The sequence below is a fragment of the Gekko japonicus genome, unplaced genomic scaffold (assembly GCF_001447785.1).
Source record: "Gekko japonicus isolate JY-2015 unplaced genomic scaffold, Gekko_japonicus_V1.1 scaffold742, whole genome shotgun sequence".
Classification (NCBI taxonomy): Eukaryota; Metazoa; Chordata; class Lepidosauria; order Squamata; family Gekkonidae; genus Gekko; species Gekko japonicus.
The window spans coordinates 625,492-653,402 of NW_015175992.1; the positions used below are offsets into that span (position 1 = coordinate 625,492).

At 46.2% G+C, this 27,911-nt stretch overlaps 1 protein-coding gene across 1 annotated transcript in view; it reads left to right on the forward strand.

The window, feature by feature from the left end:
- The window catches only part of CD109 (CD109 molecule), a 170,389-nt gene that overhangs the window by 50,220 nt on the left and 92,258 nt on the right, over positions 1-27,911 (forward strand). The window contains exons 8-13 of the mRNA XM_015426374.1: positions 3,783-3,879; positions 8,766-8,895; positions 17,654-17,763; positions 23,342-23,521; positions 24,739-24,840; positions 24,945-25,007. Coding sequence (XP_015281860.1) covers positions 3,783-3,879; positions 8,766-8,895; positions 17,654-17,763; positions 23,342-23,521; positions 24,739-24,840; positions 24,945-25,007 — 682 coding nt within the window. The remainder of the gene's footprint in view (positions 1-3,782; positions 3,880-8,765; positions 8,896-17,653; positions 17,764-23,341; positions 23,522-24,738; positions 24,841-24,944; positions 25,008-27,911) is intronic.

Consider the following 27,911-nt stretch of genomic DNA (forward strand, 5'->3'; position numbering starts at 1 on the left):
GTGTTACTTGAGGGGGATGAACATTTCGAGGTTGCAGACATCCTCGACTCCAAGCTGAAACGTGGTAAGCTTTGGTACCTCATCGAGTGGGTGGACTTCGGACCCCAGCACCGCGAATGGGTGGAAGAAGGGGATATTCGGGCCCCTTATTTGATTCGAAGGTTCCACCGGAAGTACCCGGACAAACCGGGAGGACTCCCGCCCTGCCCGGGAGACGGAGGGTAAGGTGTATTTTAGAGGGGGCAGTATGTCAGCAAGCTGCCATTGTGTTCTGTATTACCTGCCTGTATGTACAGACCCTTCCCCCCCCCTCTGTTCCTGGCCTGTGTTTTATTCTGCTGTAACGCTTAAACCAAGCAGCTGGAGGACGTGAAGTGGGAGGTGAGCTTGATTGCTAGCTTGTTGCTTTTTGAGCCTGGGAACTGCAGCAATGTTATGTCTGAAGATGGTAGTGTTCCCAGGGATTGCCCGCGCGATCGTTTCCTTGTACCCGCCAGCGGGAAAGTGACCCATTGGTTCTGTACCTGGTTTGAATCCCTTTATTATGTTTACCCGAGCTGTTTGTAACCATTCCTAACAAAGACCTTGTTTGAGTATCTTTCCAAAGCTTTGAAATAAATTTTGCTTTCTTGAAACGTGGATTTATTCTCGATGCTTGGGGATCCAACAGTGGCACATAACGCCAGAGAAATTAGCCAGAATGTACCCTGGAATGTCTGACAAATGCTGGAAATGTAAGATACGGGTAGGAAGCTTTTTTCATGTTTGGTGGAAGTGTAAAGAGGTGATGTTATATTGGAGAAGGGTGCATGGAATGTTACAAAAAATATGTTTGATACCGCTACCATTCAAACCTGAAATGTTTTTGTTTAATATTATGCCTGATGTAAAAAATAAGACTGTTAAGCACTTAATTGGAGTTCAGGGACTAGCCTTGCAGTGGCTTGTTTCCTTTCTCCAAGACCTGGGACAGAGAGTGGTGCTGGGGGATCAGCTATCCCGAAGGCACCCACTGGAATGTGGAGTGCCCCAAGGGGCAGTCCTGTCCCTGATACTTTTCAACATCTATATGCGCCCTCTTGCCCAGGTTGCCCAGAGGCATGAGCTGGGTTGTCACCAATATGCAGATGACACCCAGCTCTATCTGTTGTTGGACGGCTGGTCTGAATCCAAACTGGAAGATCTAGGTCTGGTGCTACAAGCTGTGGCTGGTTGGCTTAGGCTGAGCCGGATGAAATTGAATCCAATGAAGACAGGGGTCCTGTGCCTGAGTCGGAGTGGTCCAGGGGTAGGAATCCCGCTCCCGACCTTCGATGGAGTGCCACTTGTGCCAGTGTTGGAGGTTAGGAGTCTGGGAGTGCTCCTGGATGCCTCCTTAACAATGGAGGCCCAGGTAGCACCTACTGCTAAGTCGGCCTTCTACCACCTTCGGCTGATTAGGCAGTTGGTCCCCTTCCTTGAACGCAGTGAGTCTGGCAACAGTGATCCATGCGATGGTCACCTCGAGATTGGATTACTGTAATGCCCTCTACGTGGGGCTGCCCTTATCACAAATCCGGAAGCTGCAGCTGGTGCAAAGCGCTACGGCCAGGTTGTTGATGGGAATCCCGATTTGGGACCACATCCAACCTGTGCTAAGGACGCTGCACTGGCTGCCTATAGCATACCGGGTCCGCTTCAAGGCGCCAGTTTTGATCTTTAAAGCCCTTTATGGCCAGGGTCCTGCATACCTAAGGGATCGCCTTTCCCCATATGTACCCCAAAGAACACTATGATTGGGGACCCAGAACTGGCTGGCTCCCCCAAGCTTCAAGGAGGCCAGACTGGTGGCAACTAGGGCCAGGGCTTTTTCTGTGGCGGCTCCACTCTGGTGGAATGAGCTCCCTGAAGAGACTAGGGCCTTGCGGGACCTTTCACAGTTCCACAGGGCCTGTAAAATGGAGCTCTTCCGCCAGGCTTTTGGAGCCACCACCACTAACACCTCCACCACCAATAATTAATATCTACTCTGGTGGAGCCCTGGCTCACAGGTCCCTCAAACACAGCCCGTGCCAACTTCCTGAGACAGCCGCAGAAGGCCGAAGAGTCAATTGGGATAAGGAGGAATGTTGCTAGCACTTTATTTTGTTTGAATTTTAATACTAATATTGTATCTATTCATGTATGTGATTTTACTATGATGTTTTATGTGAATTGTACTTGTTTGTAAGCTGCCCTGAGCTGGCTTTGGCTGGGAGGGCGGGATAAAAATGTAATAAATAAATAAATAAATTATACATGTAGTTATGGCAGCAAGAATTCTTTATGCTAAGTACTGGAAGAAATCAGAGATACCAATGGAAAATGAACTTTTGACAAAAAAAATTGAAACAGCAGAAATTGATATATTGTCAGACTTTTTTAAAGACTGAAGTAAACAAAAAGCGAGAGAAAATTAGATACCATTGTATGACTGGGTGGAAAGAAACTTTGAAGACCATGAACAATGAATATAACTATTAGAAACTTGGAGAAACTCTAACTTGAACTGTACAGAACTTGACTTTTTTCAGGAATCATTATAGGAGATTTTAGCGATCTGATTAAGTGTCACTAGCTTTAGTAAATATATAAACAAAAGAGATCTATAAATAAAGAATTAAGATGGAAAATTTGTAACAGCTATTATATAAACTTGATGGAACTTCCTTTTATGTCTTACCCCATCCCTTGTACCCTTCCTACCCTACTATGTGTTAAAACCAAATAAAAATTTATGGGGGGAAAAAGAGGTACTAAGAAGTATGTATATGGGAGGGACAAGACAAAGGAATATTCAGCTAAGAAGACCTGTTTCGTAATGGAGGAGAAAGTATAAGTTTGGAGTTGTTATTGATGTTATTGTTTTTAAATGCTCTAGGGTGATATCAGTGTATATAGAGGAAATGATAAGTTTGAAGCTTGACTTCTGTAGCACAGGAGGGAGCAACAGACAATAAGATGTGTGTCTGTATGCCTTTAGTACTCTAGGTGGGGAAGGAAATTTCATTGCTTCATCCTACTACTAGGAAGAGAGGATGCAGCAGCTGGCAAGGACTTTGTGAACCTTGGGAGGTGTGGAGGAGGGGAGAAAGAAGATCAGAACATAATTAATTAAAGGCTCAGTTTCAGGATTAAAGGAAACAATTTAGTCCTGCTTGCATGAAATGGGATTTACTCCTAAATAGACAAGGGATTTTTGTTGTGTGATATTGACTTGCAATCTTGAATGGGGATGTAACTGTATTAAATGCTGTGTGGAACTGTCACTAGAATCCCATGCTTAGGTGACTGTGTAAAATGACCCTTGTCTGGATAGTCACAAAGTTTGTCCCTAAAGCAGGTAGGAAAGGACAGTAGGATAGATAGATACAGTGGTGAATGGGATAGGAGGTGTACCAGCCAAATCTTTCATCAGAGTCTTTAAAAGTATAGGCACATCACCCAGTAACAGTTCAGTAACCCAATAACTGTTTAATGTTGGTTGTGTCCTCCATTTGTGTTATATGGACTCTGTGCTAGCTCTTTGTAATAAAAAAGAGAGATTATTTAATTTTTAGAGAAGTAGATAGCTGCTGCACTGATTCAGTGTGGTTTCCAGTACTCCCAGAATCAGAAATAGGATGTTCCTAACATTATTTCCCAGCATTAACATGTATGGAAATTATGCTTAAGGCAAATGGATTCCTGTTGGTTTATGATATTGGTTTAACCTGTCTTTACAAATGAAATGTCCCAAAATAATGAATTTATTTGACTTTCAGGTACATTTATGGAAAACCGGTGAAAGGGAAAGCAACTGTCACTTGTTTTTCTTCATCTTATTGGGACCAGAACAAAAATATCACTAAAGTATTGATGGTGAGTTCTTTTCAATGTCTGTACTTATGTAGTTTTGGACACTCTGAGATTTTCTTTTTTCTTTTTTTAAAAGAATTTTATTAGTTTATGCACAGAAAAAGGGAAAGGGGAAAGAAGGGAAAAGGAGAGATACAGAAATATATATATACTAGCAGTAAAGCCCATTGTGAAAGCAATACAATGAGCTCTAGAAAGGTGTGATGTGTAACAAATGCATAGGCTGGAAGGAGGTAAAGTAAATATTAGCAGTCTGTAAGTGAAAGATACAAATGTGGAAGTCTCACATACACAATAGCTTGTGTCCAAGGTCACACAATGTGGGCCAGAAAATGCTGCACACAGGGGTCTGCGGAGTAGTGTTAACAGCTGGGCAGTCTGCGAAGACATTTTATGTTGGATGTCTGTGTCATTCAGTGTGGTTGTGGTCACACTGTCCACCCTGTTAGAGCAGAGGTCTAAAGGGAAGGTGGGTTGAAAGTTGGTGGTTGTGATGAAAGTCTCAGTAGGTTACATGGGAATGAGAAGGAGTCTTCGGAAATGAGTGTTGTGAAATGTCTATAGTTTTGAAAGTTGTCATTTATGGTAGAGAAGTGTGGCTGAGGAATGTTTTCCAGCAAGATAGTTTAGGGCTGGATGGTTTCAGGGAAACAGGTAGGCCGGTCGCAGGCCTCCCTCCCCCAGATAGGCCCCACCGGCACAAACAGGCCGGCCGTGGGCCTCCCCCCCCCAGACAGGCCCTGGCAGCCCAGGTAGGCTGGCCGCAGCCCTGACACTCCTCTAGACAGGCCCCACCAGCCCAGGTAGGCCGGCTGCGGCCCTCCCACCCCCCCAGACAGACCCTGCTGGCCCAGGTAGGCCGGCCGCAGCCCCCCCCCTCAGCAGGCCCTGCTGGATCGCCTCAGAATCCAGCTGGGGGGGGGAGATGGGCCCTACCTTCTTCAAGTCTCTCCTAAGGGCTGAAGAATGGTTGGTGTCACGAACGCGGTACCAGACCAGGTAAGAGCAAGATAGTCCAAAAGTTCAGCAGCAGCCATGACAGTTGGCAGACAAACGGCCATGGCTGCTTCTCTGCTGATATTCTCCTGACGGCTGAAGAAGGCTGGTCAGGCAAATGGCTACTCGGCTGCTGAGGTAAACTGTTCGGATTGGAGTTTTGGCAGGAGCTGGCTCTGTGAGCGGGACTCAGGCACACCTTCTGATGGGCAGTTCAGGCAGCCAACTGATTTTGGCAAGCATAGAATGTTGCAATGCGAAAACACGTTTATATATAAGGACAGGATATATATAAATCCAATTTAACATTCTGTATGCAAATCTTCTCATTAGAGCTTCACTGCTACAATATCCGTCATTCTTATTATTCTTCATTTAATTTTATTTTCTCAGTACTTAAATTTTAGCCAGTCATAAAATGCCCTGCACGGTCCTATAAATAATTATTCCATTTCGCCTTTTAACATATTTGTAAATCTGTCCATTTCAGCACATTCGATAATCTTCATTATCAACTCGTACAGCGCTGGGATCTTCAGTGTCCTCCATGTCATTGCAAATAAAATTCTGGCTGCTGTTATAACATGTAAAATAAAATATCTATGGTTCTTATCTAAGTCATCTGGTAAAAAGTTTAAGAGAGGTATCTCTGGCTTAAAAGGTATTGTAATATTCAACACTGACTGCAAGAAAGCATGTACTCCAATCCAATATTTATGAACCATTTTACATATCCACCACATATGATAGTTTGATCCAACATGATTGTTACATTTCCAATACCTGTTACTCATTTTTTTAATACATTTTAGTTAATCTATCTGGGGTTAGGTGCCATCTATAGAACGTTTTATAAAAATTTTCTTTGAATGAAACAGATTTAGTCAACTTAATATTCACTTTCCATATTTTACTCCATTGTAACAAATCTCTGTTACAACCAGCATTTTGCATCCATCTGACCATACATTCTTTAACTATTTCATCCTGCATTTTCAGTTGCATCAGCATATACCATTCATTGTCTTAATAGGTTTCTCTCTTGAAGTACATAATAATTTTTCAAATGTACATTGTTCTAAATAAGATCCATCTGTCTGTTTGTCCTTACTATATCTATATTCCACTTGCACTCTAGTCCACCAATCTAAGTTTATTTCTCTTTTATTTAATTCTTCCATCATCTAACAACTCTGTGTATCTAATAACTGCTTGTTTTGAAGTCAAAATTGCTTGAGAAAAAGCTTCCACTGGAGATACCCATTTTGGAATTTTAATGTATATCAACGGATGAATCTTTTCCCAGGTTGTCAGTAATGGTTTTCTTATCATATGATTTTTAAAATATTTATGTCCAGGAAGTTCCGGTTTTAGGGACTTGCTGGACGGGTGTGGTCCATCGCGCTCTGATGTGAGCACCCTGTAATCGCAGCAGGTGTGGGGAGGTTCTGGATGATTCTGCCTCCCCAGAGTCCCTGTAGGGGGCTCGTTGCCTGGGGTGCGAGGGGTGCCTCTTCTGAGGCGACAGCTGAGAAATTGAGGCTCCTGTTTGCCATGATAGGTCCCGCCACCGCGAGACCAGTATGGAAGTAGAGGCACATGCCAGGTTGAGCAAGCAAGTGATCTAGCGTTTTTTGATTGGCCTCCCCACCTTCGGTCGAATCTGCGGAATGAACTGTGAGTGTGAGCTCTCATGTACCTAATCAAGCGTTTAAGTGGATAATCACTCCAAGCTCCAAGCCGAATCAGGGCTTAAATAAACTGCAATCTATGAGTGAATGCAAACTGCAATCTATGAGCGAATAATAAGCTGCAAACTATGAGCGAATGCAAGGGACTGAGAGACGGTTTTGAGTGTAAAAAGCGACAACTAACAGAGTATCGTGCAGAATAGAACAAAGCGTATAGAAATAATAGACTTTCAAAGACTTAATCGGATTTCACCTGTGTAAACAATGTCAATGTGAGGAGATAAAATGGCGGTTAGGAAGAAACTTCTTTCAGGAACTGCCAGCTCAGCAACGTCATCTCCCAAACCGGAAGTAACCACCGATTTTCCAAACATGCTGGCTACAGCGCTGCGCCTTCTGCTGGACCAGATGACTAATCTCAACAATAACTTTGATGCTCTCCAGAACCAGTTGAAACAAACAGTGACCAAGGCAGAAGAAATAGTCAAGGTGCTTAAAAAAGTTGAAGCTAAGACAAATGTCATCAACCAGAGGCTGGAGGTTGTAGAAAAAGAAATCTACCTTCTTGTTTACTAGAGTTGCCAGCTCTAGGTTGAGAAATACCTGGAGATTTTGGGAGTGGAGCCTGAGGAGGGTGGCATTTGGAGATGGGAGGGACTTCAATGGGGTATATCTTCCGAAGTGGCCATTTTCTTAAGGACAACTGATCTCTATCGCCTGGAGATCAGTTGCAATTCCAGAAGATTGGCCTCCCCACCTTCGGACGAATCTGCGGAATGATCTGCGGAACTACTCCACCTGGAGTAGTTGGCAACCTTACTCATTACAGGGCTTCTTTTTTTCATTCAAACATGTTCTAAAAGAGCCATCAATTTTTTTTAAAAAATCCATTTTAAAGTCATTTTTTAGAAATCCTCTCATGGACCACACTAGTCTCTTCTTAGCTTTTTGTCTTCCTCTATTGCCTCCTGGCCTGGCCAGTTTATCACCCACTGAATACAGCTCACAAACTATATCAAAAAGTTAGCAGTGGCTTAATAAAACCCTACTTGCTTGAGATTGTAAAAGCCACTGGGCTGTCAAAGTATCTGGCAGATGGACTATATTCAGTTGACGCATCACAAGTTGTGCAGACTTCCTCTAATCCATTCTGTTTACTATTTGTCAATCCCCATCAGTTAATTTTTATTTCTTCCTGCCACCTTATCCTGTCCCTTTGCACACTTCTTTGGATCTAAAGCACCAAAACCACTAGTGCAAGTTGCCACTTCTCCCAGTCCTTGGCTCTTTAGTTGGCAGCTGCCTCTGTTATCCCTCTGGTGACAGGAAAGAAGTCACATTTTCCTCCAAAATAAAACAGGAGACTAGAGGCACTTATTTATTTATTTATTTATAAATTTGGTTTATAGCCCTCCCTCCCCGCAACGCAGGCTCAGGGCGGCTCACATTCAGGCACAAGCCTCACATAAAACATAATTAAAACATTTAAAATCAATCAACATATTTCAACATTATTAAGTGCTCCCGATGTTCAGATTAAGTTACCATAAAGGTGGCGTATTAGTGCTGTTATATCCACTCAGTGCCATCTGTTCCGCTTAGCGCTATCGATCTTTCTTCCAAGGCCAGATAATGATGATGCAGTAGTGGCGGCCCCTACTCAAACTTCAAAGACTTCAAAGACTAACAAAATTTAGCATAAGTTTTCCTTTTCCTGAATTTAACAGCCTAATTTATATTTTTAATATAAATTCAGTTTGTCAGATGTACAGAAAATTATACAGCACAAGAAAGCAGTGTCCACCATGCAATTTTTTTGGTTTGCAGGAAGATAAGAATGTCAGTTTCTGAACATTGGGAATGCTTGCCAAGTGTTCGGTCTTTGGAGTAATATATATTTAAAAATAACAATATAAAAAGTATGAAATATGCGGTCTGGTAGATGGGGCATAAGCTTTCAATGAAGTGAACTCTCACTCACAGAAGTTTGCTAGAATAAATTTTGTTAGCCTTTTAAGGTGGCCCTGGACCCACTTTTGTTACAAAAGCCCACTGTGGGCTTGTATACTGGTAATATGCGCTATTAATATTGACTACAACCCTTCCTTGAAGTGCATTAACAAAAATATGGTTTGATTTTTGTTTTTTAGGTATTCTATGCAAATATAAATGAACTAATCATTGACTGTTCTCTGATTTCAGATTGATGGATCTGTGAACTTCACGCTTAACAGCCAAGAGATGCAGGTTATAACTTCTTCAAAAAGGGAATGGAACTCACAATACGTACCACCTGTAGAAATTGTCGCTGTGGTTACAGAATCACTTACAGGCATGTTGTTTAATATGGGCTTTCCTTTAAGGAACAATAGCAACTGTTTAATCTCATAACAAAAGACTGCAAGAAACAATGCAGGCTGCTTGTATGAACAACAAAGGATTTTCATTTGCAGGAGACTCTTTTTGTCTTTTTGTCACATGGATTGGGTGCCAACCTGCAATGGTGTTTCTCCAAGCTTCCTCACATCTCCATTTTCCATTTTTTTGGTCTTTCTTGGTTTTCTCTGGAATTTTTTTCATGCTTTCTCAAGCCACCTTTGATGTGCTTTGGGGAAGCACGGAGAAACAATGAAGAAACAACAAAATGTGGTTAAAGCAGGGATCCCCAACCTTTTTGAGCCTATGGACAGATTTGGAATTCTGACACAGCATGGTGGGTACAGCAGCAAAATGGCTGCCAGAGAAGGAGGAGCCAGCTACAAAATGATTGCCACAGCTTAACTTCAGTAACACAGTGCTGATCGTTGAGTTGTGGTGGCAGCTGCTGCCAAAGCAATATTTTAAAAAATTCACACAGCCAATCAAATCTCCAATAGTCAGTTAGAAGCCTTGCTGGACAAAACCCCACCTGGCCCTGCCCACTTCCTAAAAACACTTGGTAGCAGGGGTCATTTCGTAGAAAAAGAGGTGCAGGAGCTCATTAGCATAATTCATTAGCATAACTCATTTGCATATGCCACACCCCCTCACATCACCAGAAGTGTGTCAGAAGGCAACACCCACCACTCAGGCTCCACTGGACAGTTTTGGATGGCTAGCTATGGGGGGGGGGGAGAATGTGCAGATCTGCCCTCACAGAGGAGGGAGAGCTTGTACCTGAAGGCAGGCGGGGGAGGGGGGCTCTGCAACTTACCTGGCTGCTTCTTGCTCCTCGTGGCCCAACTGAGGGCTGCTGGGAGCAGGGGGCAGGGCTTGTTGCATGTGCCCGCCCCCTGGGCTCCTTACTGCTCTGCTCCGCTCCTGTGCGCTCCCGCAGGAAATAACCCCTGCTTGGTAGGCAATAGAAAAAGTGTCAGTGGGTGCCATGGCTTCCACGGGCACCAACACTGGGGATTCCTGGGTTACAGTGTCGGACTATGATCTGGGAAACCCAAGTTCAGATTCACACTCTGACCTTGGGCCAGTCACACACTCTCAGCCTACCCTAAATCACAGGGTTTGTTGTGAGGATAAAATGGAGGAGAGGAGAACAATGGAAGCCACTTTGGATCCTCATTGGGAAAAAAGGTGGGATATAAATAAAATGAATAAATAAATTAATTGAGGACGTGAGGAAGTTAAGAGAAAAAACACTGCAGGTTAGCGTACAAACGATAGGAAAACCTCTATGTGAAAACATCCACAGTCACCATTTGCAAAGCATTATACTGCAAAAATGATACTGTGTTTTAGGTTTTATCTGCTTATTAATGCTTTGCAGATTTGGCTGCAAACTGTCAAGCAGTTATGCTACTTAAATCCCATTTACCCTAACTGGGCACAGGATTACACTTGTCACGAAAATACGTTATCATTCATTTAAAAATTAGTTTTTTGGAAATGTATGGCTTACCTAAAAGAGAGAAGAGTCAGTTGAGATTTAGAATCCACATGTAATGGTTTCTGGTTTTCTATTGACCGCCTCAACTTGACTTGGAAAAAGCCTGAAAAAACTCAAGCAAGAAAAAGCCTGAAAAAACACACAGATGGGTTACTTGCCAGTTCTTCCCCCTTGGCAGTCAACAAGGCATTTGTTGTGTACCCAGAGAAATTGCACACGCGGTCAGGTCCGCACGTGGCCATGCGACTGGCCTAAGCTTCGCTTCCAGAGACAATAGCCTGAACGGATCCTAGGCCGCACCTATCGGACAGCTAGGATCCGAGAATTGACCTATGGGACTTGGGTGCACTGTAAATAATCCTATCACATGTGTGTGTGTGTGTTTGGGTGTGGTTTGCTACAGGGATATAAGCTGGCCTCTGGCCCGACTACTTCATCTCAAGTTCTCCTATGTACAAATAAAGTATGAGCTGAAATCACTACACTATGCCTCTCTCTCAGTACTTTATACTGGTGACGAGGATGGGATACCGTTCAGTGAGCCGGACTCTTTGAACAGCCAAGGCCCAAGCACCGTTCCTTCGGAAGCTGCCACGCCCCGCATCGCTCACGAGCAGCACCGCACTGTGCATCGCTCCCCAGGACATCGCTCCCCACTTCACGTGAGAGTCATGGCTGTTGCTCCGGGACACCTCGAAGTCTTCAACCCCACACACCCTGAGTTTTGGGAATTGTGGGTGGATCAGCTCACCAGCTACTTCGGCTACCATGAGGTCACCCAACGCAGTCAAGAAACGGGCCCTACTCCTCAGGCCTCCTGGCTCCTAAGAAGCTGACCGAGAACACATATGACGAGATCATCGTGGCCCTCACGAAGTACTACGCGCCGAAGCCCACTAAGATGGCCAAGTGCATGGACTTCCAGGCGCGACTCCAGCGGCCTGGCGAAACGGCCCCCTCTTTCATGGCCGAACTCCGCCAGCAGGCGGTGGACTTGAAGTTCCAGGATGTCGAGGACATCATAACCTGATTCGTTTGGGGCATCCAGGACGCCAAGCTTCGCCGCAAACTTGTAGGTACCGCAGACCTCAAGTTAGAAGCAGCCTTACAGATGGCCACCACGTTTGAGGGCTCACACCATGACCGTCCACCATCTTCAACACACCATGTGTTCCCAGCTGTGGCATCCAACAACTTGGAAGAAGAAGAAGTCCTGCACGTTCGCCAGCCCAGCCGCAGGAATCCGCGACTTCTGTCGGGAGTGACCGCGCATCCTGAGAAGCTGGCTACCCAAGTATCCTGTGCTAGCTGCGGGGATACGCATGAGCACAAGACATGCTGTTTCTGCGACGCCGTCTGCCAAACATGTGAGAAGCAAGGCCACATCGCCCGCGCCTGCTGATCCTGTGGCGCCCGGAGGAAGACATCCACTCACGAGGAGGACCTGGTCCTGCATACGCTGACCATTAACCACAGGTAATGAATTTGTCCCCAGAATCCCCTATCAAAATGCATGTTACTGTGTTAATATAGGGGTCCCCCTGTAGAATGGAACTGGACACGGGCTCCTCGTTTTCCATAATCTCTGCAGAGACATTATGAAAACTCTGCCCCAGGGGGCCCCCTCCTAAAGCAGCCACGGGGTCTGTCCCTCCGGGATGTCCAGAAGAACCCCGGGGCCATCAAGGGCTGGGGCAAATTCAGGGTACAATTCAGAGACTTTGATGGCCCTTTAGAATTGCTGGTGGTGGAAGTGAGACTCACGAGCCTGCTGGGACTTGCATGGTTTGGGCCCCTGGGATTGGCGGTGATGGGCGCAAACTCCATACAGCCTCAAGACTTTAATTCGGTCTGTGAGGAGTTCCCGAGGGTCTTCGAGGGCACGCATGGCCGCTACTCTGGCACCCCAGTTTCACTTGAACTTGGCCCCACGGTGCGGCCCATCCGAATGAAGGCCAGGCGGCCCCCATTAGCATTGTGGCCCAAGATAGAGGCTGAACTGGACTGCCTGGTGGAGCAGGGAGTGCTAGAACCGGTGCCGCATGCCCGCTGGGAAACCCCCATCGACACCCCAGTGAAGCCTAATGGGGATGTCAGAATTTGTGCCGATTATAAGTGTTGACCTCCTTGGTGGGAGTCACGTGTTGACCTCCTTGGTGGGGGCAAGGGTTTTTGGTAAGCTGGACTTGACCCAGGCCTATCAACAGCTGCCGGTGGATGATGCCACCGCCGAAGCCCAAACTATAGTAACCCACTGGGGGACTTTCAGAGAGTGGTGGCTGCAATTTGGGGTGAGCGTGGCACCGGGTATTTTTCAAAACATGATGGATTGTCTCCTCAAAGGCATCCCAAGAGTCCAGCTGTTCTTCAACGACATTTTAACTGCGGCTCCGGACTCCGAGACCTTTGCGGCACGGCTCGGGACAGTGCTCGAGTGCTTCGACCCCACTGGCCTGAAGGTGAAATGCCTCCTGGGGTGCCACGGGTGGAATTCTTGGGTTTTGTGGTAGATGCCCAAGGAATTCACCCTATGCAAGATAAGATACGCACCATCAGTCAAGCGCCCACACCCTCATCTAAGGCAGAGTTGCAGGCCTTTTGGGGACTTTTAAATTTTTATCACTTCTTCCTCCCCCACAAGGCAGCCGTCGCTGAACCTCTTCACAGACTCCTCTACAAACATGCTCCATGGGTCTGGGGTCCTAAACACACCGCCACCTTCCGGGTGGTAAAATAACTGTTGGTATCCAATGATGTCCTTGCCCACTTCGATGAGTTCCTGCCCGTGGTGTTAGCTTGCGACGCTTCTCCCTATGGGGTGGGGGCAGTCCTGGGGCACCGGTTGGCTGACGGCCGCGAGGTTCCCGTGGCCTATTACTCTTGTATGCTGTTGGCAGCTGAGCGCAACTACATGTAAATAGACAAAGAGGCCCTTGTGATCGTGGCTGGCGTGAAAAAATTTCATGACTACCTGTATGGCCAAGCATTCACAATTGTTACCAACCACAAACCCCTCTTGGTCCTGCTCGCTCCGGACTGCCAGACCCCCCAGATTTTGTCTCTCCAGGTGCTGCGATGATCCATCTTCCTTGTGGGCTACCATTACTCTCTGATCCACCGGGCCGGTAAGGTGATGGGCAACACAGATGCCCTGAGCTGCCTCCCCCTGCCTTCCTCCGCCTCCGCCCCAGCGCACCACATCACCTTGCCGGAGGACCTGCCCGATCGCCCGGTTCAGGTAGGGGTGGTGTCGCGCCACACGGCCCGGGATCGCATCCTCTCCCAGGTCCTGGACTAGGTGGGGAGGGGGTGGCCTGCCGGCCCAGTGGGACCCGAGTTCTCAACATTCTTGGGCCGCCACGACGAGTTGTCCTCCCACAAAGGGTGCTTGTTGTGGGGAAGCCCGGGTGGTGATACTGCCACCCCTGTAAGGGCGGGTACTCACCACCCTATGTGAACACCACCCGGGGATAGTCACAATGAAAGCACTGGCACGGAGCTATGTATGGTGGCTGGGGTTGGACAGTGAGGTTGAGGATACTGTAAAACGCTGCCAGAAATGTCAAGAGTCACGGCCCGAGGCCCCGAAAACACCAGTGCGACCATGGGAGTCATCCCACAAGCTGTGGGCAAGACTACATTTGGACGTTGCCGGGCTCTTTCAGGGACAGATCTTATTTATACTAGTTGATGCTTACACGAAGTGGCTGGAGGTGACACCGGTCCCGTCGACCTTGTCCTGGTCAGCCATCCACGTGATGTGGTGGATCTTTAGCTCCCACAGCATACCTGACTCTTTGGTAACTGACAGTGGCACAGCCTTTACCTCCATGGAGTTTCAGGAGCTCGTGCAATATTATGGTATACGGCACATACGCTCTGCTCCCTTTCACCCCGCAACCAATGACCAGGTGGAGCGCATAGTCTGGACTACGAAAGAGGCGCTGTGCCACATGGACTGGGGGGACTGGGACTACAAGCTGGCTGCCTTCCTAGTCGGCCAGCGCACAACCCCTCACTCCACCACCGGCCGCGGTTCAGTGAAGCTGCTCATGGGACAGTGCTTGACGACCTGGCTGGACCGTCTACATCCAGACCGAGCACCAGAACACAGCGCAAGTCCTGAAGACCAGGAGGCCCCGCGAGGGTTCTTCCCGGAGGAACCCGTGTATGCCAGGAACTATGGCCGGGGTCCCACCTGGGTTCTGGCAAGAGTTGTCCGGGTGACCGGGACCCTCTCCTATGAAGTCTCCTGTGACGACAGCCAGCTGTGGAGGTGGCACATTGATCAACTGCTCCGCTGCATCCTACCCACTGCCCTGGAAGTATCAGACGACCCAGACCCTTCTCCCGGGAAACCAGAGGCTACCGATCCACCTCATCCAGGGCCAAGCACTCTACCTGGAAGGGAGGACAGTGGCAACACGTAACCAACAGGCAACCCGGAGCCCAGCAGCACACCAGCCTTAGCAGGGCCCCCTGCGATGGAGGCTCGTTCCCCAGAGCCGACAAGCACAGTGCCAGGGAGCCCAGCCCCGGCTCCGGATGTCCGCCGCTCCATGAGGGAGCGAAGGCATCCCATGTACCTCAAAGACTTTGTCAGCTAGGGGTAATCTGGACCAAGGGGGGAGGGGTGTTGTGTACCCATAGAAACTGTGCATGTGGTCGGGTCCGCACATGGCCATGCGAATGGCCCAAGCTTCGCTTCCAGAGACAATAGCCCGAATGGATCCTAGGGCACACCTATCGGACGGCTAGGATCCAAGAATTGACCTATGGGACTTGGGTGCACTGTAAATAATCCTATCCGGTCTGTGTGTGTGTGTTTGGGTGTGGTTTGCTATGGGAATATAAGCCAGCCTCTGGCCCGGCTACTTCATCTCAAATTCTCCTATGTACGAATAAAGTATGAGCTGAAATCACTACGCTATGCCTCAGTCTCAGTACTTTATAGCATTCTTTTGTGAAAGAGTGTTGAAGTAGCCAGCAGGAGGAAGAGCTCATTAAACACAGGATAAACCCTTCAAGGCTATTCCTCTTGCAACTGCAGTTTCCAGTCCTCTTCAATCATCATTCCTCCTCAGGTTGATGAGAATTGTAGTTTTCTTGGCCTTTTGATTCAATTTCTTTTTTAAGTAACTCATCTCAAAATGCTGCTTGAAAGTATGGTGTATGGTAAGGAACTGTTTCAGTCTTCCATCCTGTGCTGTTTTCTTGAGCCGGAACAGCCTTGGTTTGCCTGCTATGGGACTGCATGTTCTATAGTCAGTATACATGGAGTCCCACATTGGGGCAAATAGGGCCCCCCTGTAGCCATTTTGGCTTGGCAAGATGATGTGGGAGGGAAGGTTGAAACCCACTCCTTTTGCTGTGCTTCCAAGCTGATTTGGGTGCTGGAGTATGTGGGAAAGCTACTGCAAGTCAGGTCACATGTCTTGTCTAGTTTGGCCTTAAATAGCCGTTTGTGCTTTTTTCTACTTTTTAGACAAATTAATTATTGGTCCCATTAGACAATTGTCCACTGAATTTATAGCACAAGGGAGAAGTAGCACATATCTCAACTAATCCAGCTCAAGTAAATACCAGTAATATTTGTGACCATCACTATTTCTGTGTTTCAATATGATTTTATTGATGTGCAGTCCCACCAAATATCAGCAAAATTGTACCTGGCTACTAACTTCTCTACAAAGTTTGAGTCCAGTGGCACCTTTAAGACCAACAAAGTTTTATTCAAGGTATAAGCTTTTGTGTGCATGCATTTAACAGCCTAAAGACATGCATATGAAAGCTTATACCTTGAATAAAACTTTGTTGGTCTTAAAGGTGCCACTGGACTGAAACTTTGTTTTGCTGTTTCAGACCAACACAGCTACCCACCTGAATCTACTGACTTCTCTGTAAGAGTACCAATGATAGAATTTTTAAAAACTGTTTTAATCTAGTGGATGATGTAAGGTTTTGTAGAAGAATCCTTCAGATGTGCTACTGATTCAATAACTGTATAGTTCTTGACTACAAATGAATTTCCATTGAACTCAGAGTGTGAATATTCAAAATATTTTTTTTTAGTTTACAGGAATTATCCTTTGCACTATGAAAATAAATTACTAATAATGAAGTGCTCATGATAGTAAAGAACTTGGTGGAATTCTTGGGATTTCTCAGTGTGCTGTTTCTTTCCCTGACTTAAAGCAGTGGTCTTTAGCTAGGACCCTCAGGTGGGTTGCAAAACCCCCACCACTTGGGTTGCAAGCTCCTACAAAGCTGCCATTATTTGTTTGCTGCCTGTTGGAAGTGCTTCTGCTAGTGCATGTGCATGGAGACAAAGGGTGCCATATGCCCCCTTCTTCTCTTTGTGAACATGTTGACATGAGCAGCAGAACAGTGATGCAAGGTCAGCTGTCTGACCTGTGGCTGACCCTGGTGCTCAGTTTGTGTTTCCTATTTTCGGCTGTCTTGGTGTGCTGCCTGCAGTTCTGGCCTTGATACTGATGACTCTTGATACACATACCTCTCACTTCCCTTTGTGTCTCATGACTTTGATGTTACATGACATCTTGTCTTGTGTTTGCAGCTCAGTGGGGCCTGTGATCAGTGATCTGGAAAGGCTGAAAACCAGGGCTATTTTTGGGCAGGAACGCACAGGAATGGAGTTCCAGCTGGCTTCAGAGTTGGCCACGCCCACTACAGTCAAAACCTCTGAGTGCGTGGCTACAGAGGGAAGGCCTGGAGAGTGACCCCCCCCTGTAACTCCGAGGTGGGCAGGCCGGGGGGGGGGCTCTAGAAGGATCAGGGAGGCATTTAAATGCCTCCCTGTGCCTCCCCTGGCCTGTCCAAGGGCCAGCTTGCCCGGGCTTCCCGCAACTGCGGGGCACCCAGGCAAACCAAGGGGAGGCATGGGGTCTGGCCTAATATGCTAATGTGCTGTGTTGTCGGGGGTGTAGCCTACTATGCTAATGAGTTTCTGCTGTTGGGTGTGGCCTATTATGCCAATGAGTTCCTGCTGGGCTTCTCTACAAAAAAAGCCCTGCTGAAAACCATTGCTATAAATAAGGAAAGGTGTCTAAACGTTTAGGGCTGTTATTGAGATTGTTGAAAACAGCAGCATAAAACTGCTGATAGCTGGAATATGAACTTTTTAGTTGGTCTTGGGAACAAATGATTATACACTTGTTTTTAAAACATGTCTAAATATTTTAATAAACAGGAATCTCCCAAAATGCAAGTACTACTGTATTTCCAAAGTTCTATGACTACATATTAGAATTTTCTGAGTATCCAAAAGTTCTGAAGCCTTCTTTGACTTTCACAGCTACGGTGAGTTTTTTTCTGTGTATTTACTATTTGGCTTATCAATATCATTGTAGGTTAAAATGTGCGGTGTGAATGAAGTACACAGCATAAAGACATATGTATGTTTTTAAAACAGATTTAAGTGATCGTATAAAAACATATGAACAGCTGACTTTGGACCTCAGTAGGATTTTTGATCTTGGAAAGATGGAGTAGCTACACCAGGTTTCATTCTTGTCATAACTTTAGATGAATGTATAGTTTGCATAAATCAATGATTAAAAATCCAGCAGCTCTGTGGTTGTTCTAGACCAGAAATTTACTGCGGAGACAACGTGAAAAAAATGTTTCAGATTGTTTTTAGTGTGCTCAAGGGTGCCTGCAGAAGTGTGACTGTTCTTTCCTATACAGCCATCCTTGTGGCTGAGGACAGCTGCTTGAGGGTATGCACAAGAAAAGGGAGAACAAACCAACCACCAAATCAGAAAAGGCCGTGGGAGAAAAAAGATATTGTTAAATAAATAAACAAAATATCCATAGCCTGCATAATAATCATGGAAGATCAAATGTGTTTTGACTGCTGTCTTTGTCAGTGGTCACTCCCTAAATTCTCCACATGTAACTTATTGAAGCATGCTCAGCCAGTCATATGCAGTCATCCCAAATAGCAGTAAATAATAGTCTTTTCTGGTTTGCTAAATGTGGCTGCTTGAACAACCCCATTCCTTGTTCTCTTCCTGGGCCCACTAACCCTGCTGGCTCCATCTTTCCCTCCTTCTACCTCCCCAGTTCCACCTCTTCCTTTCCCTGCCTTTCCTCCCTCCACCTCAGTCTTCTCTCCTGCCTCCCATTCTACCATTTGCTAGTCTAACTATTTCCCTTCTGTGTGGTTTCTGTCTCCGCTTCCATTTCCCTCACCCCACCCTGTCTGTTCCTGCAGTTCTAAGCAGCCCAGTATGTTTCCTGAAGTTCTTGTGAGGTGTTTTTGCAAGTTCATGTGCAGCAAACAACTTTGTTAACTTGTTGTCATATCTGTGTATGTGTAGATATTGCTGTACCCAGGGCTATTTTTGTGCAGGAACACCCTGGAACAGCGTTCCAGCTGGCTTCTAAATTGGCCATGCCCACAGGTCAGTAAGGAGCCTGGGGGTGAGGGCACATGCAGCAACCCCCTTCCCCCAAGAGGGAAGACACGGGCCTGGCCTTGTTTGGTCCCTCCCCTCCCAGTGAGGCCTCCCGCCTTGCCACGGGACCAGCTCCCATGGCCGCCGGCATCCTTCCCGCCTGCTCGCCTTCTGGCCCTGCCTCCCCACCTCCTGCACCTGCCGCTGCCAGCTCCGACCCAAGACCCCACCAATCCGGCTGTGGTCTAGCTTGGGCGCGTCCCCAGCTGCCACCTGAATATTGTCAGGAGGCTCCACCCTGCCCTCCCGGGGTGGGGCCTCCATTCCTGGCTGCCGCGGCTCTCTCCAGCCGGCTTGCCACTGCCCTGTCAGGGTTTGCTGTGCCTCCTTCTCCACTCTCCCTGCTCCCGGTAAGTGCTGGGCCTGTTGGGGAGGGAGGCTGCTCCTCCTCGTGTTCCTGCAGCGGGGCCCGACAGAGGCCGGGACAGTGTTTGTGTGTCTCTCTCTGCCCCTCTGTGTGTGTGTGTGTCTGTCCCTCTCTGTTTCTCTCTCTCTGCCCCTCTGTTCCTCTGAGTCTCTCTCTACCCCTCTGTGTGTGTGTGTCTGTTTGTGTCTCTCTCTCTGCCCCTCTGTGTGTGTTTCTCTCTCTCTGCCCCTCTGTTCCTCAGTGTCTCTCTCTGCCCCACTGTGTGTGTCTGTGAGTCTCTATTTGTGTCTCTTTCTCTGCCCTTCTGTGTGTGTGTGTGCTCCCCCTCTGTGTGTGTCTCTCTCTGTCCCATCTCTGTGTGTGTGTGTGTCTCTCTCTCTGCCCCTCTGTGTGTGTGTGTCTCTCTCTGCCCCTCTGTGTCTGTGTATGTGTCTCTGCTTCCCTCTTTTTCTCAGTGTCCCTCTGTCTCTCTCTCTCTGTTTGTTTGTCTTTCTCTCTGTGTCTGTCTTAGCCTATCAAGTCAGTGTTGTTTCAGGGGGTTTCAAGCTCATACCTTGTTTAAAACTTCGTTGGTCCTAAAGGTGCCACTGGACTCAAACTTTGTTAGACAGGCAGACAGTATTATTTTCTCCTTCTGCCTTCCCATGGTGTGAAATATTTGGACTTGATGGTATAAAATCCAGACCTTTTTGTGTGGATTTAAGTGACTTTCTGTGGCTGGGGCCACGTGGTTGTTGTCTCTAGATGAGGCTGAATGAGGGCAACATGACTTAAGGTTCCAGAGAGTGCAAAGTGCACAGCCCCAAGGGTTTTGTCAGGCCTTTTTCTTATGCAACAACAAAATTGTTGGTGGAAAGTGCCATCACGTTGCAGCTGACCGATGGTGACCTCGTAGTGATTTAGAAGGCCTGAGATGTTCAGAGGTGGTTTGCCATTGCCTTCCTCCGTGTCACAACCCTGGGCTTCCTTGGTGGTCTCCTATCCAAGCGCTAACCAGGGCTGACCCTGCATAGCTTCAGAGGGTCTGACAAGATCGGGCTAGCCAGGGCCACCCAGGCCAGGCCAACAACAGAATGCTGGCCCTTTAAGTACCACTTAATTGGGATGATCACTGCATTTCAAAGGTTAATGGTGTCTTCAACGGGTCCTTTAAAAAGAATTTTGTCAAAGAGGTTCCAGAACTCTGTTCTGGCATGTTCCCCCAGAAAAAAAGCCCTGGGAGTTGTCTTGCTCACAGCAACAGGCAAAGCTTCGCTTGTATTCACTTGGAGAAGGCAACTTGGTTATGTATTTAATATTATTTAATGTTATTATATGTGTCATGTGTGTAACTCTTTTAGGCACACCTCTCTTTCAAGGGATCAGGTTATTCATAATTTGCTAGAGAAGGGAGGATGTCTTTTCCAGATAGTAGATCTGCTAGCCCTGTGAAACATGGAGCATGCAGAATGTGTACCAGTTGCTGGAGTGTTTGCAAGTGACTGAAAGAGAAACTTGCATGAGATTGTGGCTTTTCTTCCATTATTAAAAGTTTTTGCTGAACATATAAAAAAGCTGCGATCTTGCACAAGTGTGGCTGGATGACCACACTTCTGGTAACATGGGGTGTGGCCTAATATGCTAATGAGCTGTGCTGTCAGGGGTGTGGCTTATTATGCTACTGAGTTCCTGCTGGGCTTTTCCTACAAAAAACACCCTGGCTTTACCCCCGCCCCATTTTTCAGCTTATAGGGGTTTCCTCTTTGTTTGCAGAAATATCTAACTTTGCCCTGGGTGATCCTGTTGGTCAAATGTTTTGATTTTTACACAGTGGGTGTCTTCTGCCACAGTAACTTTCTGTTTGGAGGTGTATGTACAGAATTTCAGAAGAGCGTACTGTTGGTTTTGAACACATTCTTTTTGTAAATAATGCTTAATTGCTATGAGCAATCTGTTGGATATGTGTTTATACATCCTATTGGGTTATGACATTTGTACTTTAATGAATGTAATATGTGAAATGTTGATGGTGTTCCCTTGGTGAATGTTATTTGTGGCAGCAATTATATGGTAGAAAAAAAGTACAGGTCTCAAGTACTGTGGGGTTTAGGCCAAAGTGTGCCTCACAACAAGCAAAATTCTCTCCTTGTCCCTTTCCTGTGACCTCACAGTTTCATTGCTGCTCCTGGTGCACACCATTATGGAGCATGTTGGACAATGGAGGATTCACTTTAAACTGGTGCTTGTTATGGGCAACCACATACTATTTGATAAAAGTCTCATTGGTGATGCTGGGATATGCCCCCAGCAGTAGCTGGAAATTATGCTGATATTCAGGTCTCCAAGAGCAATCAAGCCCAGCACGACCTGCAGCCAGAGTCTGGCACTGGCATGCTCAATTCTCCCTCCCACCAATTGTTCTCATGCTCCAGCAGTCATAGCCTGAGCCAACCCTCCCTCCGTCCTTGCTCCCTTCTAGACTGCTGCATTGCCCTGATGTCTCTGGAGACATATTCTTTCTCCGGCCCTTGACTCCTCAGCAGCCTGACTGCTTCACCGCCTTAATGGGGGTGGTGAACTCACCCGCCTGCCTTCAGGGCCAAAGGGGGAAGCTGACTAACTGCTTCCTAAGCACTGGGAAACCCACCAGCTGCTGTGAAGATAATGGAGGTTCCTGGATCCTGGCAACAGCTGCTGCCCCTGTGGTTTCGGGAAGATTTAACTCCCCCACAAATATTTTTTAAAAGTTTTTGGATTTTTCTGCAAACCTGGGGTGTCCTCCAAGTTTGCAGAACTATTTGTTCACAGTCAGTGTGGCCCCGATCCATAGATGTAGGTATATAGATGATTAATGTGATAGCAGCTTAACTGTTACTGCTTTTTTCCAAATTGACATTTCCCTCTAAGCTGAGTTAGTCTGAGCTAGCTCACAGTTTTTTAGCCTCCAGCTCACACCTTTTTGTCTTAGTTTAGGAAGGATGGCTCCAGAGCAAACTAATTTATGCAGTAGCCAAATCGCTCGCTCACAGTTTTAATGCCAGTAACTCACAAAGTAGAATCTTTACTCACAAGACTCCATAGCTTAGAGGGAGCATTGGTACTGAGCACTCACTGTTAGAGATCACTAGCTTCTTTCACTTAACCATACTTTCCTAGATTTTCTGGGGAGATGCGATTGTTATTAAGCTACTTAATTATTAAGTTGGTAGCATGGATATGCTTTGTATCTAGTGAGGACTGTCTCTGTTGTGTGTGGATGTGAACACACTGGCCAGGGTTGCAGGAAATTGGTTTAAAGCTTAAATGAAACGACATTCTTCTGTAGATTGGCAGAAAATAAACATTGGGTTAGTTAGCAGTTGATCATGGAATCCACAAAAAGCTATATTTTCCTCATTAAGGGCAACTGACAGTACTGCTCTGAATAGTGGTACTCCCTACTAAGCCCATTGAGGAGTGGATTTTTAGGGGCATCACTGTGTTTAAGATTGCATTGTACTTGTTTCAGCTGTGGGTGCAGGTAACTGAAAGGAATAAATTCTGAGCGTGCCCAGTTGAAACAAAATGTTCGGCTCCTGTTAATCGCACATTGCACATTTTCTGTCATGAGGCAATAGAAGAGTTTTTCAGACCACTGGACATACACTGTTATAAGCTGTAAACGCTGGCTATCCTATTGGCATTTCAAACGAAGAAGAGATTGGATTTATACCCCATCCTTCACTACCCAAAGGAGTCTCAGAGCAGGTTACAATCCCCTTCCTTCCCCTCCCCACAACAGACACCCTGTGAGGTAGGTGTGGTTGAGAGAACTCTCCCGAGAACTGTCCTTAAGAGAACAGCTCTGAAAAAACTTATGACTGACCCAAGGTCACACCAGCAGCTGCATGTGGAGGTGGGGAATCAAACCCAGTTCTCCCAGATTAGAATCCACTGCACTAAACTGGCTCTCAACACAAGTATAGTATAAATCTTGTTATTGATGTTTTATTTTTTAAAAAGCATGTTAATGTTTTAATATTTTAATGCAGTTTTTGGGTTAATTTTTGAATGTGCTTTTTTGTGTTTTCAGCTGAAAGTAAAAAGAGCTGACAACAATCAGTTGAGCTCTGATGACCGAAAGAATAATGTCATGATTTCTGTCAGACATGAAATTCAGGCAGAAAAGAACCTTAGCTATTCTGTCCCAGAAAATGGGATTATTCACATTGAATTTCCTGTTCTGGTTAATACAACATTACTGAAAGTTAAGGTACGTATTTCCTGTTACTTTTTCTCCAAATGGTAGATTCAAAGGACCTTTCAGTCCTATGTGGCATTCATTGGGCTTAGACTGAAGTAACTCTCCATAGTAACTCTGCAAACCCATTTAACTGTGTATGTTGTGAGATAGCTAAACTATATAGGAATAGATCAAGATGGGTAGCCATGTTAGTCTGTCTGTAGCAGTAGAAAAGAGTAAGGGTCCAGTAGCACCTTAGACTAACAAACTTTTGTGGTAGGGTATGAGCTTTCATGAGTCACTGCTGGCTTCTTCAGATCTTCACTTCTTGTTATTTGAAGAAGTGAGCAGTGACTCACGAAAGCTCATACCCTGCCACAAATTTGTTAAATCTGTGTAGGAATAATCCCATTTCGCAGTTTCTGAAACAGCACCATTTAAAATGAACAGGCTCAAAAAGCACCTTGTGGATTGTGCCCTTTATTGCTCTGAATTTCTTTTATTGGTTGTGTTCTTCAAGTGAGAGAGTCATAGCTCAATCACAGAGAATTTGCTGGTATCCAGAAAGTCTCGAATTCAATCCTTGGCCTCTCCACCCAAAAGTAAATGGTGTAGCAGTGCTGGGATAGTCTCTTCAGTGAAGCCTGAGAGAGCTTTTGTCAGTCAGATAAGATGATATTAATCTTATTGATGATCTGATACCAGAAGGCAGCATGCTTCTTATCATGTGTCTTTTAAGGGAAGTATGGAGCTGCGGTGGCTCAAGTGGTTAAGACGCTGAACTGCAGGCTGTGGAAGGTCAGTAGGTCAGCAGGTCGAGACCCAAGTGCCGCATGACGGAGTGAGCTCCCGTCTCTAGTTCCAGCTCCTGCCAACCTAGCAGTTCGAAAGCAAGAAATTGCAAGTAGCTAAATAGGTACCACTTCGGTGGGAAGGTAACCGCGTTCCGTGCGCCTTGGTGTTTAGTCATGCCGGCCAGATGACCACGGAAACGTCTTCGGACAGCGCTGGCTCTTCGGCTTTGAAACGGAGATGAGCACCACAACCCTAGAGTTGGATTTGACTGGCTTTCGAGCAAGGAAACCTTTACCTTTTACCTTTAAGGGAAGTAGAATCATAGAATCATAAAGTTGGAAGTAGGTAACGAACATACTGAGCTGCTTCCCAGTGAAGTCCTTTAAAATATATATGTAGCTTCATGAATTTGTATCACTTTATTCACAAACGTCTTGGGTGCTTTTTTTCAGGCCCAGTTTCTTGATGGTCAGGCTTCTGTACTTGTAAATGATGTATTCTACTCTCCCAGTTCAACTTACCTCCTAATTAAAAAAATGAGTCAAGAAGTAAAGGTAACTTATTTTCATCCGTTATTCACTGGTTTCTTAAATTTACCAGATAGCAAGGACCTTGTGCCATCATTGACATGTTTATTCAAGTTACATTATTTTTCTAGGTGGGGACACCTTTGGAGCTTAGTGTTAGAAGCAACAGACCCATGACAGAGATCAGCTATATGGTAAATAATATCTGAATTATTTTGCATTTGTTTTTTTTTAAAATTCAGTACCGATATGAGAAAAACAGCTTGGCAAAATGCTAAAAAAAACTTGGTGCTAAGAAAGAAATGTAATTTTAGAGGGGAAAATATATATTTAGGCATTTTTAGAGAAAATACTGTATATTTAATTTTTAAAAACTATGCTTACCCCTACCCAAGAGTTCAAGAGCAGATGGGTTTAAAGAGATGCAAACAGGCACACTTTATATATAGTATGCAGCTTTTTTCTTTAATATGTTAGTTCTTCCCCCCTTCATAATTTCATCTCTGAAACTAATGTGAAATCACCATTAGAAATGATTGATTATTCGTGTGTCAAAAAAAAAAAACCCTTGGTGAAGGTATTCCTCTCTATTGAATGGAAAAATGTGCTGAACTCATGGATTGAATATATGGTGGACAGGTGACAATCTCACCAGTCACTTTACCAAAGCATCACCTTCAGTAGGTCAAAGAATTAAGTACTATTAGAAGAGCCTACTGAAATGGGTGTAGTTGGAAATCTTTGCTCTGGTCATTCTTTTTTGTGGTTCAGGAAACATGCTTATGCTTTCTCTTTATATGTGCTATTGAACTGAAATGTTGCCTCTGAGTTGTCCATGGATACTTCCAGGGGTCATTTCCTGCTGGAGCAGTGTTCCAGCAGTAAGGAGCCCAGCAAGCCCCGCCCCCAGCAGCAAGGTAAGTTGGTGGGGCTTCCATGTGCCTTTCCCTGCCTGTCAGCCAATGCGGACAGGCAGGGAAAAGCTTTCAGAGGCCCCCTGCCCGCCCACCAATGCGGACTCGCAGGGAAAGGCCTGCAGAAGCCCTCCTCTGAGCCTTTTCTCACCTGCCTGCCAACCTGGACTGGTATGGAAATGTCTGCAGAGGCCCCCCCTTCCCGGCCCATGTGCGTGTGTCTGTTTGTGTGTGTCTCTCTGCCCCTTCTGTCTCTCTCTCTCTGCCCCTCTGTTTCTCTCTCTCTGCCACTCTGTGTGTGTTTGTGTGTCTATGATTTCGCACAACGAGCTGTGCCGCTGTCACATCTCCCTTTGCCCCATTTCCATTGGTCACTTTCCCACTCAAAGCCGCGTGGCTGCATTTTGACGTGCGGCTTTGCCCGAATTCCTCCACGGTTTCGTGATCCTCAAAAAACAGGATCACAAAACCGTGGGGAAAATTGGGCGAAGCTGCGGGTCAAAATACGACCGTGTGGCTTCGAGTGGGAAATTGACCAATGGAAACGAAGCAAAGGGAGGCGTGACGGCGGCACAATTCCTTGTGTGAAATCAGAGTCTGTTTGTGTTTTTCTCTGCCCCTCTGTGTGTGTGTGTCTGTTTGTGTCTTTCTCTGCTCCTCTGTGTCTCTGCCCATCTCTCTCTGTGTGTGTCTGTTTGTGTGTCCCTCTCTCTGCTCCTCCAGCCACAGTCTGGAGAGCCCCGGCGGGGCGTGCGTGTCGCTCCATCCGCCAGCCCCAGTTGCTGCTGCCGCCCGCCCTCTTTCTCTCCCCGCCCTCCCTTGCTGGGTGCCATGGCTGCTCTCACTGGTTTTCCTTGCCAGCTGGGAGGCGCCTCCTGCTGCTGCTGCTGCATGCGCCCCTGGCTGGCCTCTTCCAGCGGGACTTGCCCGGCCCCCGCCACCACAGGCCCTGCCTTGGAGACGCAGGCTGGGCAGGAGCAGGTGGGCGAGCAGCCTGGCTGGCTGCCTCACCCAAGGACCATTGGCGAAGCGGCTGGGCGAGGGTGCTGGGGTCGCAGCTCTGCAGTGGGGAGGGGGAAGCTGGCCATCCGGTCACTCATCTGGCGTCCTAGGGCTGGTTTGGCTCTCGGTGTGGCGGGCTGCGGGACTGGGCGCACTCCCTGCTCTTGCTCTCTCGTGAAGAATATCTGAAGAAGTGACCAATCAAGGACTGGTGAATCAAGAAAGCTCCTACCCTGCTACAAATTTGATTAGTCTTTAAGGTGCTATTGGACTCTTGCTCTTTTCTCTTGGCAGCAGTAACTCATGGTAACTCTTGCATACTCTTGAGAACACAAAAGTGTTCAGATTAAAAACAAAGGTATCAAGATATACACATTTAAAACATTTGTACCAAAAAGGTCTATAAATTTCTCTCTGTTATATACAAAAATAGCTTAATATATCCCCAAAATTGGTTAAGAATGATACAAATAGATTTTTTAATCTAATAAAAAGTTCACAGGAAAAATATTGGAAGCATTTCATGATAAGGGATGGTAGGAAGGTTGCTGGAGTGTTTGCAAGTGACTGAAAGAGAAACGTGGCTTTTCTTCCATTATTAAAAGTTTTTGCTGAGCATATAAAAAAACCTGCGATCTTGCACAAGTCCCATTCTCTAATGTCACACTGTTCATACAATTAGACCATTTATTTGGATAGGGCTTTTGCAATAATTTATTTTTCATATAACTATAGAGTACATTGGTGTGATAAGAATGTAACTTCCTTTTACAAAACAAACAAACCCCACTCATATATAGCAAAGGTCACTGCTAATTTGCCCTTCTGAGAAAACTGGACTTTAAAAAGCTAAACCCAGGAGGCTTTGTATAACAACTATCACAAAAATAAAAAGCTTTACTAACTTGATCTGTATTTTCATGCTTGTTGTAGGATAGCTTCTGGTGATGTCAGGGTGTGTGGCATATGCAAACAAGTTATGCTAATGAGCAAGGGTCATTTCGTAGAAAAAGAGCTAGGGGAACTCATTAGCATAACTCATTAGCATATGCCACACACCCTGACATCAGGGGCCCGGCGGTGGACCTGCAAGGCCAGTGGGAGTGTGAGGAAGCCCCGCCAAGGCCCTCCCTGGCCCCAGGCAGGCAGGGGTGGGGAAAGGCGGGGAGGAAGCAACTTACC